At 40.5% G+C, this 21,077-nt stretch overlaps 1 protein-coding gene across 4 annotated transcripts in view; it reads left to right on the forward strand.

Annotated features, from left to right (window-relative positions):
- FAM81B (family with sequence similarity 81 member B) overlaps positions 1 to 21,077 on the forward strand; it is a 44,748-nt gene that overhangs the window by 22,709 nt on the left and 962 nt on the right. For all 4 annotated transcript variants that reach the window (XM_058656370.1, XM_012927303.3, XM_058656371.1 and 1 more), the window contains 4 exons: positions 3,966 to 4,095; positions 10,574 to 10,680; positions 15,921 to 16,056; positions 19,078 to 19,273. In XM_058656370.1, the coding sequence (XP_058512353.1) occupies positions 3,966 to 4,095; positions 10,574 to 10,680; positions 15,921 to 16,056; positions 19,078 to 19,273 (569 nt within the window). The remainder of the gene's footprint in view (positions 1 to 3,965; positions 4,096 to 10,573; positions 10,681 to 15,920; positions 16,057 to 19,077; positions 19,274 to 21,077) is intronic.

Raw genomic sequence — 21,077 nt, forward strand, 5'->3', positions numbered from 1 at the left:
ATCATTTCTCAATATTGCCACACTGTGGATCAGGCTTTCAGGATGTCCTCAAGCCATTCCCCAAACATTGATTACAATGGTGGAGGGGGAGAAAGTGAAGGATTTACTACCAATCTTAAAGACCTAGGATTGGCTGAGAAGGCTCAGATTTTGTACCAAAGAATTCTCAGGCAGCTTCAGGCATTTGCCTTGAGGGAGAGGTAGTGCCAGGAACATAGCATTTTGCTTTTCATTTTTAAAATAATAAGCATGTTTAGGAAAACTTAAGAGTATGAGTATGGATGAATACTGAAATGTGGACTGGGTCTCCAACATGAGAGTTGATGGTGTCTTTCCTAGCTATATTTGATCAGGAGGAACTGATCTTTAAGAAGGGATTAGTCTAGTGCTAGTGGGTCACTGTTGTAAAAGGGAGGAGGCGTAAAGCAAACCCCCCCCTTTGTCTTCCATCTCTGTGCATACACGTGCTTTCCTGCAATGTGTGGAAAAGCACATGGCTTCCAACAGAAGCCAAGCAGATGCCAGCACTCTCAGACTTCTGGAATCATGAGCCAAGTAAACCTTTTTATAAAGCCTCCAGTTTCATTGTGGGTCACTGTCAGAAAATGGACTGCACAGAATGATTTCCAACCAAGTTAGATAACCAAGTAACAAAAGAAGACAGAGAAACTGGAAGTGGATAAAGTAGAAATCAAATTACTACAGAGATTAAATGCACTGTAGAAGCCCACAAATAAATACAATATAAAACAAAGTTTAAATGTGAAAAGCAGGAGCAAAATGCTTTTTAGTATAAAAATGTTTATGTATAAATTATATAATTGACAGACAATAAAAATTCTTTCAACATAGATATAATAGGAGTCCCTGAAGAAAAGGAAAAACCTTTGGGAAAAAAATTCATGTATATAAGAAAAGTTTCACAGAACAGAAATGTGACTCTATAGATGAAAAGATAAAACTATGACCACAGAAAAATGACATAAGAAAAATTAAACCAAGGTAGCTTAGTTGAAGTTACTGAATATCAAGGATACACAATCATTGAGCATACAAGTAGACCAAACAAATAACATCAAAAAAATAATGTAGTCACATGAGGCTTTTGCACCTCAGCCAGTGCCTGAAAAGGACAGATGATGGACACCTATCCTTTCTAAATGAAAGAAAACAATATAATCCTAAGCAAGTTACCCTTTGAGTTTAAGAGAATAAACAGGTATTCCTGAATTTTAGCGCTCTTAATTTCTCCTGGCTGGATGACAAAATTTGGCCAACTAAAGAATAAATCAAAATAAGGATCTCACAAAAAAAATCATGGTTTAAAAGAACCATTAACAATTAAAGAATCTAAATATGTAATAGAGATTTATAGCTATAGGAATTGTTGTTATATAACAATACAGAGGTCCAATGCTGTGGTACAGCTCACTAAGCCTCCACTGACAATACCAGCATTCCATATGAGTCCCAGTTTGTGTCCCAGCAGCTTTACTTCTGATCCAACTCCTTATCTACGGCCTGGGAAAGCACCAGAAGATGGCCAAGTACTCCCATGTGGGAGACTTGGAAGAAGCTCCTGCCTTCAGATTGGCCCAGCTCGGGCCATTGCAGCCATCTGGGGAATGAAACCAGCAGATGGAGGAACTTTCTGTCTCTCCTACTCTCTCTGTAATTCTTTCAAATAAAAATAAACAAGTCTTAAAAAAAACACAATGCGTATGTCATAAAATTTGACATTTTCAAAATAGCAAAATGCCAACAAAAACTGTTGAAGGAACAAATGTATAAACATACTATTTTCCTTGTGTTTTGGCATATGGTCAGTAGATCAGATTCAAAGTTGAGGGGTGGTAGTTACATAAAATACAACATTTTGGATCTGTGGCAACTTTCTATTCTATTTTCTAGAAGCAATTGTGTTTTGTAGTGAAGAAATACTCATGTGTCTGAAATTCTGCAATTTTGCCATTGTTCAACACAGTTTGGTCTTTCCTTAAGGTAAAATTAAGTGTATTGGAAGTATGCAATCACAAACAATAACCAAATATTAGCAATGTTATTTATGTATCAGGGGAATTTTAAAATAAGGAGCATGCACTATTTTAGCATAATCAATAAAGTCATTCCAAGGGAAGGGGAGGAAGAGAAACTTCCTTTTACACTATGCAGTGTGGCTTTGCAAAACTGACCAGCCTTCCTTGGGTTAGGATCGGATGGAGAAAGGGGCTTGGCATATGAGAATGAATGGGCGGTGATGAAAGAGTGAACAGTAGCTGCTCCTCCTCCTCTTCAGTGCTCCCTAATGTTACTGTGGCTGGGACTTAGCACCCTTCACCCCTTCCATCTTTAATGACATCATCAAGTAGCATGTTCACCGGAGCCTTCATGGGTTTGAAGGCTGAGTACACAGTACAGCAGGAGACAACACTCCTCATATGGTCATCCATGTGTCAGAGAACCCCCTACAGTGGTATAGTGGACAGATGGGCAGTATCTATAGTGACACTGGCAGCATTCACTCCGTTCTTCAGCAGACAAAAACTGAAATGCAGATGTAACCCAACTTGCCCCAGATCACAAACCTAAGTAGCAGCAGCAGCAGAGCACAATGCCCCAAAGCCTAGTTCCCTGATTGTGGTAACTTCCGCTGCACAAATCAGCTGCTGGGTCAGGAACAAGGAAGAGGGGTGGAGACAAGTGGCTGAAGTGGTCATAGCAGCAGCCACTCCTCTAAAGTTTTTGAGAATCTCCATATGGACTCAGACAAGGACATGCTACTGAACCAACAACAAAGGCACCGTCCTAGTCAAAGTTCCCATAATATGAACATAGAAAATGGCTTTGACAATGACCTTGGTGCATCCCATCCTCTCTCGTTCTTAAGCAGATGAACCCTCAATTGCTCTTTTCATCCCATCCCCTTGTGTCCCTTCTTTAATTCTCCTCCGGCTCAAAATATATTACATGAAAAAAATTCATTTCTGGATCCTAAAAGATGTTGACAACCATAAAGCAAATATCACTTAATGCACTCAGCATGCCAACGTGAAAATGTGGTTGCTCACAAATACTATGTGATGTCAATGAAAGCAGCTATTTTATAACATGACAAGGTCCAAGCCATCTCTTATGACTCAGACAGATGGAAGCTGATGGCTCCGTACTCTGTGTCCCGTATTTCATGCATACATGAGAGTGGGCTGGAACTCCTCACTGCTACAGTAAAACTTGCTCAGGGCCAAGCAGGGCCACATGTGATTACATAAAACCCAGAATGGTGGGCTTCTGGATTTTTCCTTCCTTGACTTCATTGGAAGGAAGATGGCGACTCTCCTGTTATCCAGTTGCCCAGAAGTCCTACCCAAAAATACCAAGAGCTGCCGACAGCTCCTTAAGGGTCAAACCTTCATTGTTACCTTGATGTGCATTCCTTTCATCCTAAAGCAACACCTGACTAACACTCCAGTAGTGTTGACTTGGGCTAAGAAGGTGAGAAACTGCTTTCTATAAGATGGACTGAGACTATCTCAATGGCTAGGACATCTTTTCGAAACAAAGGAGAAGTAACCATCTTGGGGGCATGGAATGAGACAAAACTCGGAGGGAAGTGGAATCAGAACATGGCATACAAGTGTAAAAAACTGAATTTTGCCTAGAGGTAGCAAAGTATAACACCCAAAACCATTGTAACTTCTAGAACTGAGTTAATGCAAAGCTGAAAGTGTTAAACTCCCCTAGTGTTTCCCTATACACGATCCCAAGTTGGTGCTCTTCTCGGGTCAATATGTTTAACCTAGGTTCTCCCACATCAAGAAGAGAAGAGAAAAAGGAATGTGGTTTCTGTTCATGCTACATCCCCAGAATGTTGAGATCTTTGACACCAAGTGCTACACAGGTTCTACTCTGGTGTTAAAAATACCATCAGCCTGTTGATCTCACCCCAGTTTCCATCTTGCCACTAGATGTGACTCAAGCATTATGAAGCTTTCCAGCGACATTCATTACATCAGGCATGACTATCAGCAAACTGAGAAGGCAATCCAAGACCTGGTGTCTGCTCTAGAAGCTCTTTCCAAGAACTTGGATATAAAGGTAGGAGAAAAGAGATGGCATTTCTCACATCATGAGTTACTGCCACAACGATGCTCGTTATAGCTTATCAAAATGCCCAGGCAGGTGGCAATTCTTTGAAAGAACTTTCTTTCAAAAGCTTAATAACTGTGTCAACTCGTTCATAGTCACCATGGGTAATCAACCCAATCAACGAGTGTTCATTGAGGACCTCCTACGGTCCAACACAGCCATCCTGTGTTGATAAACACATACTGTTCAATTCCACCATTGCTATTATTCCCTTCTTTTTGCCCTCAAAGACTATGGACCAACAATATGGAAGCTAATATTACCAAAGGTCCAACACAGATAGGGGTTGATTATGTCACATCCCTGCTTAAAACCCTGCAATTGGTAACATCCCTTACAAAACAGCATATTAGTCCTTTGGTCTACATTTCGAAGACACTGTCTGCACTGGTCCCTCCTTAATACCCAAGCCCATTAATACTGAGCTAGCTGCAGCTACTCCCTCACACCAAGATATCATCTGTGCTCCTTCCTCCTGAAATGTGTTTTCTCTGTCACCAGTTTAACTGCTGCAGAGTCAAGTGCAAAGTTTACAGTACCCTTCATGGTTACAGAACTTCTGTAAAACAGGCACATCTCTGAAGTCATCAAAGTGGGAGGCACAGAAGTTTAACACTTGATTTGTTCTTATAGGATCATCTAAAGCACATGTGACAGGAAATATAGAGTTTATTGCAACCCCATCTGGTTCCCCTTATCCACCCTCCTACTCACCTAAGTTCTAGTAGTTTCTTTTAAGCTAATTTCTTTGTTTTCAAGGTATCAATCGTATAAGAAGCTATTTCTAACAATGTTATCTCTGATTTTCTGATATCATCCATTTTCTTAAGACCATGGACCAAAATGTCTAGAACAAATAAATGCAGCCAATGAATACAGTTTGGCTGACTCCTGATTATATTGGGGAATGTCTTTGTTACTTGAGACTACTTTGGGTTTGATGTATTTCTAATCATCTCAAGGAAGGCATGCTTTTTTAGATATCAAATGCCCACAGTAACTTGTACCAGCTCTCTGGGGTTTGATTCCTTTATTTGTATTCATCTTTGAATTTCTGATAGACTATGAACACATTCCCCAATACTGAAACACTCTTGCCTATTTATAATAAGTCAGTGCTTGATTTTGCATCTAAGTCCATATTGACATTGTTGAAAACATACTATAGATCTCCTACCTCTAAAATATTTCAATGTAATGAGTCTATATTGGCTCAAAAATTAAAACTATACTCTGAAAAATTTTATTCATGCCTCTTTCAACATTCATACTTTTTCATGCCCCCCTTAGGCAAACATTCTTATTATTGATGTTGTGGATCTTTTCAATGTCTCCAGTGCAGATGCAAGCAAAGGCCTATTCTCATTTCTGCATTTGTTGGATCAAATACCACATGATGTTTTTATGGACCTTTTGCTTCAAACTTAATATCCTGAAGGACCTTTCTAACTAATGTTTATTACAATCAGTATTTTTTTACCTGCATGCTATTTTTCTCTGTGTAATAGTACATTTAGCCAGTCTTTCATAGATGGACATCGGGGTTTTAGTGTTTATCTCTCTTAAAGGATACTGCAATCTGCAACCCTGTACTTCTGAAACTCTGTGAATACAGGAGTGGGTACATCTGTAGGCTGAACACCCAGAAGTGGAACTGCTGGGTCAAAGGAACAAGTGTTTGTTATTTGGAAAATAAAACAGAAACAAGTGCTTGTTATTGTTGCCGAATTGCTTTCTATAAGACCTCTAGCGTGGTGCACACCCACTGCCAATATGTCAAATGCTCTATTTGTCAGTTGCCTCATGGATGGAATGTTGTACAACTTTTGAATTTGTCATTCCTACAGGCAGAAGAAAAAGCAGTTGTATGTCTTCATTCACTCTGATTCTTATGAATGAGGGTGTCTTCACACAACGAAGAGCTTCCTTTGTCAGTGATGTGATCACGTTTCTATTGGGCTGTGTTTTCTTGTCAATTTCTAGGAGCTCTTCGTATCTTCTTCATTTCTGACATGAGCTGTGAACATGTTTTCCCAGTTTGTCACTAATCTTTTGAGTTTGACATGCACATGTTCTCTGTAGGTGAATGTAACATCCTTGTTCATTGAAGCATTATAATTATTTAAATGGTTAGCTTCTAAAACCAATTCCTTTGATAGTTTTGCTCCGTTTTTTTCCTATAAATTAATCTGTTAAACATTTTTACCTCTTTAGGGGTCAGTTTTAGTCAATTATTTTACTTGGAAAAATATCTATTTTCATCCCAGATTTTGAAATTCACTTGAATATAGTTCTTACAAAGCACTTTCAGGATCCTTTTAATTCACTCTGCTTTTGCATATCTCAGCTTGCTTGTTTTATTATGTTGTGTGTTTGTGACTTTCTTTCCTTTCCACTGTTAGTTGAAGCTTAATAATGTTCTTCTGTCTTCTCTGTCGTGCTGCTTCCTATTAAACTCACCAACTTTAGCTTTCATTGATTACTTTCCTTCGCTATAGTGTTTGGCTGTCCATTTTCTAACTTAAATCATGTGTGTATATTTTTGTGACTGAGTTTTCTTTAAGAATCAGTTTTCTCTTTTATCCCTATATCACCCAGGGCTTGATATACAGTGTTCCCATTGCAAATCATAGCAAATCTATGGTTGTGTACCATATTTTTCTTTTTTTTTTTCAAAGATTTATTATTATTGGAAAGCCGGATATACAGAGAGAAGGAGAGACAGAGAGGAAGATCTTCCATCCGATGATTCACTCCCCAAGTGAGCCGCAATGGCCGGTGCGCGCCGATCCGAAGCCGGGAACCAGGAACCTCTTCCGGGTCTCCCACACGGGTGCAGGGTCCCAAAGGTTTGGGCCGTCCTCAACTGCTTTCCCAGGCCACAAGCAGGGAGCTGGATGGGAAGTGGAGCTGCCGGGGTTAGAACAGGCGCCCATATGGGATCCCGGGGCTTTCAAGGCGACGGCTTTAGCCGCTAGGCCATGCCGCCGGGCCCCCATATTTTTCTTTATATTAAATAGTTAAGTACAATTGGTTTTTTTTCCCATTAAAGATTTTGTTTTGTTATGCTGGTGTTAATTTTCAGTTTTATCTTATTGTTAGTAAATGTCCATGTGTATATCCCCTTTAGTTTCTGGAATATTTTGAGGGTTTTTGGTTAACTGGAAGTTAATTTTTTTATGTGCTCTAAAAGAATGTGTATTCTTTATTTTTAAGACACAAAACTTAGTTCACATACACACACAAAAGAATTGGCCTCCTGGTTAATCTTCTTTGTCTCTAATTTTTGGTCTAACTCTCAGATTGAAAGAGCTTAATTAAATCTTCCATAATTATTGACACATTACCTATAATTTCAGCTCTCAAGGTGTTTTTACTACTTTATTTGGTTAACAGATTTTTATAACTACTGTCTTTTTCACCCCTAATTTTAGTATTTATATTCTTTTTCCTTTTTTTAAGATTTATTTATTTTTATTACAAAGTCAGATATATAGAGAGGAGGAGAGACAGAGAGGAAGATCTTCCATCTGAAGATTCACTCCCCAAGTGAGTGCAACGGCCGGTGCTGCGCCGATCTGGAGCCAGGAGCCAGGAACCTCCTCCAGGTCTCCCACACGGGTGCAGGGTCCCAATGCATTGGGCCGTCCTCGACTGCTTTCCCAGGCCACAGGCAGGGAGCTGGATGGAAAGTGGAGCTGCCAGGATTAGAACCAGCGCCCATATGGGATCCCGGGGCTTTCAAGGCGAGGACTTTAGCCACTAGGCCACACTGCTGGACCCAGTATTTATATTCTTTTTCTTTATGCATACTCTAGGACAAACTATGTCTATGAGCTTTTTAAAGAACAGTCTTCATTTTTGTTTATCACTCTAGTATTTTTTTTTCTGTCTTTTTTATTAAGGTTGTGTTTGTGAATTCATTTTCCATAACAAGTTGCCAAAAACATAGTGAGATAACATAAATGTGTTATCTGATCATTTCTGTGAGCTGAAAGTCTGGGTGGGCTAGACTAGATCCTCTGCTTAAGAGTCTTACAAGGCAAAAATGGAGCTCTCCCTGTGGGTGGAGCTGCAGGTGGGGGGTGTTCCCTTGGGAAGGCCTGGGAGATGATTCTATCCTGGGTTTAGCTGAGTCTTTGAAGAGACTGCAGTCCTTGCTGGCTGGCTGCTGAAGGATGCTCTTTGCTCCACCTCCTCCCTGCTTTCTCAAGTTTTCCAAGTGGCCTGTTTAGCCACAGCCAGTCCATCTTGTGCTCCAAGTCATTCTGACTTCATCTTCTGCCACACCCCCAACTCCACCTGTATAAAATCTCTGCTTTTTCAGACCTCATGTGATTCCACTGAACCCATTTGAGGAATCCAGAGTAACATGCTATTAAGAAATAGATAACCTTAATTAAATTCATAGCTACAAGCCTCTCTTGCCATGGAACATAACCTACTAATAGCTTACAGAAATAGGGATATAGACATCGTTGTGGCCATTCTCTGCTTACCTCAGCCTAATTTTTTAATCCTGTTTTCCTTTGGTAAGATTTACTGTTCTAAATTTTGTGAAGCAATTAGCTAATGGAATTTTAGTCTTTCTCATTTAACCATGAACACAGATAATGCTACCTATTTATCTGATTATCAATTTGGTTGTGCCTTTTGGATAGGTAACGTTTTGAAGATCATTTCCTAAGTTCATTGTCATTGCCATGTTGATTTGCTCTTTGACGCTTGTATGAATCCAGATCGTTTAAGAAACAGACACCCAGGAATAAGATGTGCCTGCGTTAGATGAAGACCAGGAAGGAAGGCCTTCAACTGCAGAACCATTCTAAAAATGTTCCATTAAGATCTTTGAGCCAAAGTGACCGCTACTCCTGGAAGCAGCCCACGTAAAACGCAGTCGGCACACTTGGACATTTAGAGCATAGCAGTCAGAACCCCTGGCCAATCAGCGCTCCTGGCTCAAGAGCTGAGTGCCTGTTCACAAGAATCACTAGAATCAGACGCTAGAATTAAAACAGTTGCTTTAGGTCTAGTGACTGGAATTTGTCTCTTTATACTTTTCTGAATCATTTGTAGTTTAGCATAGAGTTACTGTCTGTATTTTTTCTGCTTTGGGAAATAATTTGAGATTTCCTCCACAATCACCTATGTTGTAGCCAATGCTCGTGAGCATTCGATAACAAAAAATACTTGCCATTTGCAAGATATATGGCTTGATCTATTGTATATATATATAGATAGATATACACATGTATATATGGTTTTGTATCTTTAGTATTTTCCTATATCCTTATTTTTCTGTGTTACTTACATGACTAGGAATGCATCAAGAAAGGCATTTAAATTAACTAACATGCCATTCATTTTTCCTAAAAAGCTATTGTTTTTCAGTCTCATATATAAAGTGACTAAGGTTTCAGAGCTGTTTTTCGTTGTGCATCTTTATTCTTAATGTATAAAGGTAACCACCTTTGTCCTATACTCTAACACATTTTTGTTTTCAATAACACAGCATCCACAATTAATACAGCTCTTCCTGCTTTCTTTATTGGATATATGTTAGTCTATTATTTCATTTTTTACATGTTTTCCACTAGCTTGATGTAAGACTATTACCAGTAAATACCATTCAGGTATTACTAGTTGTCCACTACATTTACCACTTCAAACTTCTCTGTTATTAATCTCTTTCCTTTCTGAGAGTGCTCTTCCCAATGACCAACCATTTTAGCAGCTGAATTCCATTTGACCAAAGCCAACCATGTAGGTTTATTCTAGGACAGTGATTAGTGCAGACATAAATACACTCTACAATTCTGCAACTCTGTTTTAATCTACTTAATTTTCTAAATGCTCTTGGCCATGTGAGAGGCATGCTGACCTTCCCCCCAAAACAGGAACTCATTTACACTTATTGTTTTTAGGTCCTAAATCATTTCACTGTGGTTTATTTGTGCTCTTGTCAGAGAGCTCCTGGATATCCTTAAGGACAAATCTTTGGCCAGACATGGATGTGTTATCCACAGAACCTAACGGTACATGTAAACATAACAGATCAGTGCAAAGTAGTTTTTGAGCACTTATGAGTAGCCAAATGTGTGCTGAGGATACAGCAATGATAAGATATAGTGACTTACATTAAAGCTGGGGAGGTGCCAAAGAAATCATCAAATGAAAACCAATGGCCATCATGTCTTTGCTCTAGGAAGCACAATGTCTGAAAAACATTGTAGAGAGCAAAATGAAACAATCCCTATGATTCTTTTCCTGAAAATTGCGTCGTCACGGTGTGAGTCAGACTCCTTAAAAACAACCATCTCCAAAGGCAGATACGCTGTAGGCTGGAGTGCACTGGCTGACTCCTTTAGGAGTAAGATACAATTAATGTAAGTGCTGGTGGTTTTCTTCACTCTTTTGTTTTCATTAGGTAATGCAGCTCTTAGGAAAGATAGACTCCTCCAGTTCGGAGCAGATGTCACATTTAAAGATGGTCCAGGGAGATTTTCAACATGAAATGGACCTTATGGGATTCAAGTAAGTGAATGAAAGATTGTGAATTCTGTTAAATTTATTTCAAAGAGTTTTGCCTCACAACAGCACTGGCATGTGTAAAAACCTATCCCAGGAATTTCAGTGTGGCCAAGAAATACAGCAGCAAATGGATATTGACAATATTCTGTGCCAAAGCAACATGGATAGTATATCTAACAAAAAAGAAAACATCAGTATTAACTGTATCATTCTTTGAACAATATCTCTCAGCTGAAGTGATGTAGCCATTGCAATGTTAACTCACTGCCATTGTACACTAAAGCATCTTACTGTAAAACACTACTAAAATTCTGGTTCTGAAAAAAATTCAACTATCTTTAAAAGCAATTTTGATTTTAAAACCTTTTTTTTTAAATCTCTTCCACATTATCCCTTTTTAAACTTGTCTCTATCCCTTCTTAAACTAAACAGTTTCCCCCTAGTTCAAGGTAAAATACACAAGGCTCTACATGCAGTCAGTTCACTGGTCCCTTACTCTCAAATCTGTCTGTCTGCTTAACTGGCCACTATTCCTCAAGGTCCAGGTAGGTAAAGAGAAGCTCCAAGGCCACAAAGCATGCCACCTTACCACGCCTCGTCCCTACATCTCAATTCAGACCATCAGTGGGCATTCCTTTCTCCACTTTACTTTCCTTTTTTATGAATGGCCTGTTCTTATCGTGTGTCCATGTTAGTGTTGAGATTTTTACTATGTTCCTATCAAATGTAGGATCTTTTCATATTAGGAATGCTAGCATCTTGACTGAGATGCGTTTTACAAATGTGTTTTGCTCCAAAAAAAACTGAAAATAAGCATTTCTCTTTTAATATGTAAAAATTCTACATAGCCACATGTGGGTATGTAGAATTTAAGCTTTTTGTGAGATTGCCCTTATATATCAAGTAGTTTCCAAAAGTGTACAAATGAATGCTAATATTGCAATTTTGTGATACACGTCAATTTTAAATTAGAGTGGATTTCCTTATTGTCTCTGAACAAATGGCTTGTTAAAAACATTTTAATAACATTAAAGTTGAGTTTAATTAAGCAAGTTCCCAGTCAGAAACACTAACAAATTCAAGTTTAGTGTTCAACTTTTTTTATATGAATCTTTTTTTTTTTTCAAGCCTAGAAACCACATCATCACCTGAGGGTTTTCTTCTGAGTTCCTGAGGCTCCAGTGTTGATCATTCACCTGACAAAAAAGATTTATGTTTCACTCCACTACTCATCCTCTTCCTTCCAGAAGAGATTTAGGTGTTCAGCAAATTCATGTCCTACGTTATCAACTTTGTGCTCACATAGACAGAGTCTCAGATCTGTAATATAGCCATCTTCCAACAAGGACTTGGCAGGCTGCACCTGCCAGTCATTCCTAGAGATGCTGATGTTGTTTAATAGTTAGTGGTTTATAAGAGAAGAAAAATGTTGAGTCAAAGAAGCCAATGCATAGACTCAAATCAGCCATCTTTGAAATGCTGCCACAGCAGAGAGTTTAAAAGCTATTCAAGTCAGAGCTATGTCTTCTCAATCTTTTTTTTTTAAGCACATAATGTCTTCAAACACAAACAGAAGCCAATGAATGAGTGGGGTTTTTTCAAGAACCTGTACAATGTAGGTTGTATTTGGAAATATCCAAAGACAGAATCCTAGCCTCATATAGTTGGGGAAAGAGCAGATGACTGAGTGAAGAGCTAAACACAAGTCAAAAGTTAAGACACCTTTAAAGGAGATATGTCAGTAGGCAGAAAAAAACATAGTAATTGTTATTTTATAAATACCTATCAATCGTGAATTGCTCAAATTGACCAAGGTTACCAGTCTTCTTGCATTTGAAATAGGAGGACATTGATCATCATGAAGATTAAGCAAGGTGCCCAAAGTCACACAGCTGCAAAGTGGCTCCAAAGCTTGGGCAGTTGTACCTCTTAATAAACTGTGGTACAGAAGTTCAGGGAAGGGAAAGGATGTATTTGCTGGGGTGCCCAGGCTTTGAATGTATTGGGATTTAAGTTCAAGAACAATTTGTAGTGACCAAGAAACAAATCTTCCTAAGAGAGTGGAGCTGGAATTACTTCTCAGTACCACTAATTGGAAATCATCAAACAATAAGAAGTAATTAGCTTAAGAGGGATGTCCCAATGGGTAAAAATTTAATAGGACAGCAGTATTTCTTGGGATTAATTTCTTGCTTGAAATTTAAAATCTGACACTCATTTTCCAGTGAAATAATAGCACATGATCTAACATATATGCTCTTCTTCCAAATATGATAACAACTTGATCACAGCTACTCTTCAAAATCTTGAGAATCTGATCATTCTAACAGTATGCAAGAATTCACTCTTTCCCATCTTCTAAAAAAAAAGTTCATTCAAACATTTATTTAATACAAGACGTTGGGTGTGAAGCACAGGATACCCAGTAAGACTGGCATTGACTGGAGCTGTGTTAAGTATGTTAACCGTGACCATGACACTGTCTCGACCATTTACCCTCATCCTAGTTCTCCACCCTGAGTTCACTGGGTCTACAGAATCCCACTAAGGCTTCCATTTCCTTTTCTAACTTCCTCTGTCATAACTGTCCAGGGTAAGGATTATAATAACCCGATTCCATCAGTATAAAAGATAACAAAAAAAATAAATTCAAAAGCTAAATTTGAGTGTTCAAAAAACAGAAAGGCTTCTATGAGAAGGTCATGGTTAAATATAGATCTAGTAAACTATGACTGAATTTTAAGCATGACTTTTATATTTTTATGAATAGTAAAAAAAAAAGGCTTTCATCTTCCTACCAACCTACCTGGCCACCTACATACAGATATATACTTACTTCTCTACTTCTGATAGAAATATACCTACATTCAGCATAATAGATGGAAACTCAAATGTCAATCTCATTCAAGATGTTGACATTTGAATTAGAAGCTCTATCATTAACAGAATTAGAGAAAATCATGTCCATTATGTGAGGGAACAAATTTAAGCAAAGAAAAGGTTTCCATAAACGTTCACTTTATCTGCCTTTCAATGAAAAGGGTCTCTTACAAGGTTTTCACATTTTAATACACTACCAATAGATAGGTCCAACTTCTGACTGTTAGCAAGGAAGTGAGTCTCCCATTTCAGGCAAACCTTGCAATGAAAGGATCACACGCAGTGAGTGTGTGCTTTGCTTTAATTTCAGTATTTCACTTGCCTGGATGCCTTTACTATAATGTGGCACATTTAATGGCTTGTTGACCTTAATAGAATGTTAATATTTTTGCAGTGACAAAAGAGTAAATGCTCATATTTATAGATTCTCAATTTTAAGCTATCTCTTGGTTGTCTGGGAATTGATTGACTGTCCCCTTGTCTCATTAGTATTAATTAAGACATCCACAGGACACAGGGAATGGAAGATGACAATTGAAGCAAACTACATTTCTACCTTGCCTGATAAATTTACAGTTTGTTGTTTGTCAGTGGTCCTCACAAAAGGTATTTTGTCAACAACTATTTATGCAGCGGTTTCTAGTGGAGGAGATGGCACACAAGTTAGACACACCATATGGGAAGAAACTTGCAAAATAAATAAATCAGAGAAAAGAACAAGGGGTATCATATGATGAAAGGGGTTCCTGTTTTTAGGATATTACATAAAGTTTTCTATGATCACCTTGTGTTGAAGGTGATACTTGAACACAAATCAGAATAAGATAAGGGCAGGAGCAAATGAGTTTTCTGAGGACTATTATTCAAATCAGAACAAATAATTGGCTGCAATGAGGTTGCCCACCTACTGGTTTATGGTTTTCTATGTCCGAGCCCCAAGAGCCACCAGGTGAGAGGAAACCATGACACAGAGCAGAGAGAGAAGTCAGTCTTGGCTTCTTCTACATTAAGGAACTCTTCTGAATTAAGATGTGCTTTCCTTGTGAAAAGTATCCCTCCCTGGGTCAAAAATGATGTGAGGTCCAAGTTTAGCTATTACATTGTACCTTGAAGAACTGTGGAAAGCCAAGTTCCTCTGTCAGTGCCTGTGTTTCATGAGTGAGGATTTCCCTTAGGCAGTATGGGAATCCCAGCACAGCTCTTGGGTCCTGTGCATTCCACATGTTTATTGGCACGGCTGATCTCTCTCCACTCACTGCCACAAGGGACAAACAAAAACATTTCCAGAACCCATGCAATGTCCCCTGGGAGGAGTAACATCCCCAGCTGAGAGGCATAGGTCTAAATAGAAGCACATATGATTTTCCCAGTGATTCATCCCAATATTTTCCCAGGCAGAGGAGAGGGATGTGGTTGCAGTCCATGTCCACTCCGGGATAAGCACTTTGCAATAGTAAATACCACAGACTAACTTGTCTGCCTATAACTTTGTCTGAAGTTGACTGAGCAATTATTTCTTGTGAGTACCACATATTCTAACCACATCTGAAGATTTTTTAATAGCCAACAACATGGCTTGTTCTTGCCCATCTAGCATTTTTTTTTTTTATCACACTACAACTCAGAGCTCAAGAGGGCTCACCTAGATACTCATTACTTCCAAAGAAACTAGTCCGAAAGTCCAACTGGGAGAGACAGGGGCTTAATCTACCGATGGGATTGACTGAGCGTGACACTGGCTGGCAATATTTGCCTCATCTGGCCAAAGTGCACAGTGTTAACTAGGACACAAGCTTAATTGGTTCACGGGTATGTTCTCCAGTGTTCCACAAAGCTATCAACTCAAAGACATAAGCCACGGGTGTATCCCACTTCCCTTCACCCTCCTCCAGAGTCGACACTAGAGGTTCATGGGTTCAAGAAGGCTATGGCCCACAACTGCCTATTCCAAAAGGAAATTTTAAAATTTGCATCTTACCACAAATAGATCACATGCCAATACTTCAAAAAGTTCATGGAAAACTGGAATTAAAAGACAAGTATTGTTGTGCAAACTTCGAAGTCCACACACAACTTTTTCATAACACACACTTTCCATGAACTTTTTGAAGACCTCTTGTATATAGATTTGCATTTCCCTCCAAAAATGCATGAAAAAGAATGTACCTTTCAACTCCATTTCTGCATTTGGCTTGAAATTTTTCTCACACTTCCCTTGCTCCTCTCCCGTCACATCCCAAGTACTGAGCTAAGCACACTGGACCTTAACATCCTCCAGCACTGCAGATTTTTCCAACACTAAAGTTGTATTTAGAGTTTAAATTCACTCATTAAAATCTTAACAAAATCTCTTCCTTTTTCAGATTCAATTCCCTTTCAAATAATCTATATGAAGAAGTTGCAAACCATCAAAAGTGGACAGAAAACCAGTTCATCAAATATAGAAAAGACCACCTATGTCATATCACCGACTGCCTGAACGTTCTACAGCAGAAATTGGTGAGGGAGGAGGTCCTGGGATGTCATTAGACTGCCTGGGCGTTAGCATGGATGTGGGCACAGTCTCATCCTTTGCCAGGCCCTGGTCTCACACACAGCTGTCCATTCTAAGCTGACACATGTATAAGCTGCACAAAGTCACGGCAAGATTTATTTTTAAAGTGAGAAAGTGAACACATACTCACACTTGAGTGAGGGCTGGCCCATGCGAAGACACACCTGTTAAGAGTGAGTCAGAGCATCTTCCAAAGGGAGAAGTGGGGGAGGGAGAGAAAGAGAACACCTGAGTAAGTACCTGCAGCCTGGGGAAGGAAACAGAGACAGCACTCTGTCCCACTTCGGACCCATTTCACAAGGTAGGGGATGGTGCCTCTACATGCATGAAGTCACCTGGAAATCTTAGGATCCCTCCATAAATTCCAGGTGGAGCTTAATTTTTACGTTTTCATGGCACTCCTTCTCCACCTCCCACCTTCTAGGTCCTGAATGAAACAGTACATCCTGGGGAAAGGGGACATTTTGACTGACAGGTATGGAGGGGGGTTAGCATGTTGTGGCTTGCGAGGACTTTCTGCTCACTTAGATCTAAGGTAGGGGATTGCCTGTTCACCCCACATCACAGCAGGTTGAATGTGGAGTCATTGTCCTTGCATGAGCAATTTAGATTTTTTTCTGTCTTGTTTGCTGCTCCCCAACTTTGCAAATCTCCTTTTCTGAGGGTGTCCTTCCTGGATCAAATACCCTGAAACAATTGTTGAGTCAGTGGCTATAGGAAGACTTCCTGGTTGACGTTTAGGATGATAGCAGCTTATAAACTTGTGCTTTGATAAGTCGCCTAACTTTCCCAGACAGCTGTTAGCAGAGCAGAGGCTTTCAAAACCCCTTTTCCAATTGGATTATGTAAAAGAAACCACAGGCTTTGGAGTGAGACTACCAAAGTGTATGAGAAATGCATTTAGTTCAGGAACCCCATTCTCCCGTTGCAACTCCCACATCGGACCCAGTGCAGGGTTTAGGTGGGACAGCAGTGGACCATTAGCGTGGTGGGGGGCTGTCAGCCCTGCAGATGAGTGAAATAATGTGTTTGGAAAACTTAGGAAGAGGGGCCTCTGGCAGCTCAGAAAACAACACTTCCAGCTCCACCTGTGTGCACAAATGCCTGCTGTAGAGTCAGGAGCCCCAGCTGAAGATTGGTGTAACTTATCTGACAGTGACTGGACATTTGGAGCACATGTGATCAGGGGAATGTCCCAGTGGGTCTGCTAGTCCTCAAGCCTTAATTAGACAGACCTGTCTGTTAGTAAAGGTAGGGCCAGATGAGCATGGGAACCCCTGCTGGCAGGACCTCCCACCACAAGGCAAAGAAACAGAATGCCTAAGTCAGGCAATCTGCTCCCCAGCTCCCTCGGCAGAAAAGCTACGAAGTGGGAGGCTACCTCTGGGATGCCCTCCCAGCTGCACATTAGAAACACCTACAGAGTTCCGCCTCTCCGACCCCGCCTTTTTGTTTTTGCTGCTGCTGCTGCTGCTGTTGTTGTTGTTGCAAGAGAAGAGAGCACTCCCATTTGCTCATTCACTCCCCAAATGCCTACAGAAGCTGGGATGAGACAGGTTGGAACCAGGAGGCAAGAACTCAGTCTAGATCTCCCACTCTGGTGAAAAGGACATGGGTGCTTGAGCCACCACCTGCTGTCTCCCAGAGTGTGCCAATATTAGAAGGCTGAAGTTGGGGAGTGAGCCAGGATTCCAGCCCCAGCCCTTCAAAGTGGGATGCTGGCATCCCAAGCGGTTTCTCGAGACATTTCAAGTGACGTCGGTTTCTGGATTCCAACATAAACCCATTAATCTGAATTTTGCAAGGTGTTCCAGGTGCCTGTAACATCAGGTGATGTGAAGGTCTCTCTTCTGGCTGAAGTGAACCCACATGAAGATAGAGCATCCCAGGGAATAAGAATGTCTCACACCTAAGGGCCATGTCCCAGGAACTCGGGGAAAGCAGGATCTAAAATAGCTTCACCACAGCTGGCATGGATTGGCTCATGCCTCGCTGGGTGGGTCACAAAGATTAGTTTTACTCCTCACCATGGTGCTGAGGATTTTCCTGCACACCCCCCCCAAAAAAAAAAAAAAAAAAAAAAATGTTCTGCACCTAAAATGTTGACATATATCTTGTTAGAGTTACAAGCCAGTCTGGATTATCCTAAAATCTGCCAAGATCAGCAAAATTTTACTTCAACACAACAACTGGCTAAATACTAAGATGAAATGGACACGAAACAGCTGAATGGTGCCTTATGGCCATTTTAAGGTATAGAGCAGCCGGTCCTGTATATGAACTAAATTGAAATGTCAATGAGCTAATCATAGGTTGTGGCTAGGACTTGTTTTCCTTTTTTTTTTTTTTTTTTTTTTCTTTTTAATACACTGGTTACTCAAAACCATGTCAATTCCATAACATTGCAAATTGCTGTTGATGTTATATTGGGACTCTTAATTGACTGTGATGATATTCTGCCAGCTCAAACTTCAGACCAGAAAAGGTCTCCCCAAGAAACTGTTCAACCAATCTGGACAATAAGTAGCTGGACTCTATGCTTGGTATATGTTTGCAATGAAAGAATCTTGATTGAATTTGAACTGTAATACTGCATCAAGGTGGAGGAATCCACCGGGGGGAGGGGAGGGGGAGGGAGGGGGGGATTCCCAGAGCCTATGAAACTGTCACATAATGCAAAATAATTAACAATAAAAAAAAAAAAAATAAATAAAATAAAATAAAATAGCTTCACCAACACTACATGAACATCCCATCCCTCAAGGCATCATAGCAAGACATGCCCCTCTTCTGTAACACCTATAAACAAGTCTGCTCAAACACAGAGGTTCTCTCTCACACATGTGATCACAGTTTCAGATACAACGGATGAAGGCTGGAATTTTGATGCTTACCGGGAAACCATGAATAGGCCGTCTACCTGAGTTCCCTTTTCTACAGATTTCATCATGTGCTCTCTGTTGCAGGAAAAATCTGAAATGAAAATGGAAGAAAGACTGCTGCAGCTTTCAAGCAAAGTGGAGAATTTCATTAACACACACAAGCAGGAAGCGGAACTCAACAAAGCAAAGCACATAGAAAACAAATTGTCCAAAAGGATGAGCCATGTGGAAAAGCAGATCTGGGAGGAGTTGGAGAAAATGCAGACTGAATATCAATCAGGTGACTTTATTAAGTCAAGAATTTCTCCAAGTTTTTGACTAAGAGATAATGATCAGGGGTCAACCTTGTCATTCATGAATTTAATCGAACTTTTCAAAATATCCTATCACATGCACAGTGTAACATCAGGCTAGTGGGCTGCGTGAGGCCTGTAAAATCATTTGGCCCAGCCTTGCCAAGGCAACCACAGGCAGACCTAGAAATCCAATATATCTATTACCTATAAAAGTCTAATTTTTAAGTTGATAATTTTATATGACCTTAGACAGAAAACAGGTTCCCCACCTCTACCAGGCCAGCCTTCTATTGGAAGGTATAAAATAAGTTAACTTTGTTCATTCACACTTTGCTGTGTCATAAGCCTGTTGTGGCTGTCAGATTTTTAAATTCTCTGTGACCAGAGAACCACAGAATAGTTTGACTTGGAAATTCCTCAGCGGTCAAAGAGACTTGCCTTGTGGGTATGTCAGGAAATGAGGAGCCTCCATCAGGTGAGCTGATGGCAATGAACTGTGGGCAATGAATCTGGACAGATGTCAGACTGCAGACTCAATCTTTAGAAGTGAGAAAAATGAATTAGCAGAGGCTGGCATGCTGATTGCTCTCCTTCTTCCAAGGCTAACAGCAGCAGTGTCAAACCGAGCTAGCATCAAAGAGGATTAATTTGAAAGGCTCATCTAATTTGTCAAAGGGCAGGACATGGGATAGGCACAGGGGAGCAGCCATCTGCCTGGAGCGACAATTCTAACGGAATTACCAGGAGTCAGAGGGGTTCCTGTAAGTTAGAGAAAGCCACAACCTACTTTCCGTCCTCTAGATCTTAGAAACACATGCAGATAAATCCTCCCAAGTTCTACCTTGGAACAGGTTCCTAGGGAAGACAGCATGGTCTCATTCTGCAGGTGTTCTTGGCACAGCAGTAGAATCTGTTGCCCACAACTGCCACCTGCTACCCCCATATCCAAATGAGTCGGGATGAGTTCTCAGGCTTCATGGGCAGTTCTTTCATGGGACCTGTTACTGAGGTGGGGTTTGACTCCTTTCTTCAGCACAGCCTCAGGTGAGTGGGAGAGGAGCTCACCTTCTACAGGCTCCTGCCTTTTGCTAACTGGAAATCCCAGACAAGGGGGGCTCCAGGTACTGTCAGCTCCTTTGTGCCTGTCATAGTGATGCATTAAAGAAAGGACTACAGGGGCCCGGCACGGTCGTCTAGCAGTTAAAGTCCTCTCCTTTAGGAACCTCTCCTCCTTATGGGAACCTCTCCTCAGGTTCCCATATGGGTGCTGGTTCTAATCCCAGTGACCCAGCTTCCCGTCCAGCTCCCTGCTTGGAACCCTGCGCCCACATGGGAGACCTGGAAGAGGCTATGGGCTCCTGGCTTCGGATTGGCTCAGCTCCGGCCATTGTGGCCACTTGGGGAGTGAATTAACAGATGGAAGGTCTTCCTCTTTGTCTCGCCTCCTCTCTGTATATCCGACTTTCCAATAACAATAAATTTTTAAAAAAGAAAAAAAGGACCACAGCACAGGGAATGAGTAGTGCCCCAGGCAGCCCAAGCCCTGGTGGGCCTGCGGTCACCAGTGACCAGCAGTGTTAAGGAATGCCATGCTGGCCTGTAGAGAGACCCCAGGAGGTGGAGCATGGCAGGAAAAGGGCAGCAGGTGGCTACTCTAGGTCTGTCAGCCACTTCAGAGAGCTTGTTAAATTTTTTTTGCAAGAACATATATAGCAGCTTTATTCTTAAATATTTTTAAAGATTTTTTTTCTTGAAAGGCAGAGTTAGAGAATACAAAGAGAGAGGTAG

The sequence above is a fragment of the Ochotona princeps genome, chromosome 28, assembly GCF_030435755.1.
Source record: "Ochotona princeps isolate mOchPri1 chromosome 28, mOchPri1.hap1, whole genome shotgun sequence".
Classification (NCBI taxonomy): Eukaryota; Metazoa; Chordata; class Mammalia; order Lagomorpha; family Ochotonidae; genus Ochotona; species Ochotona princeps.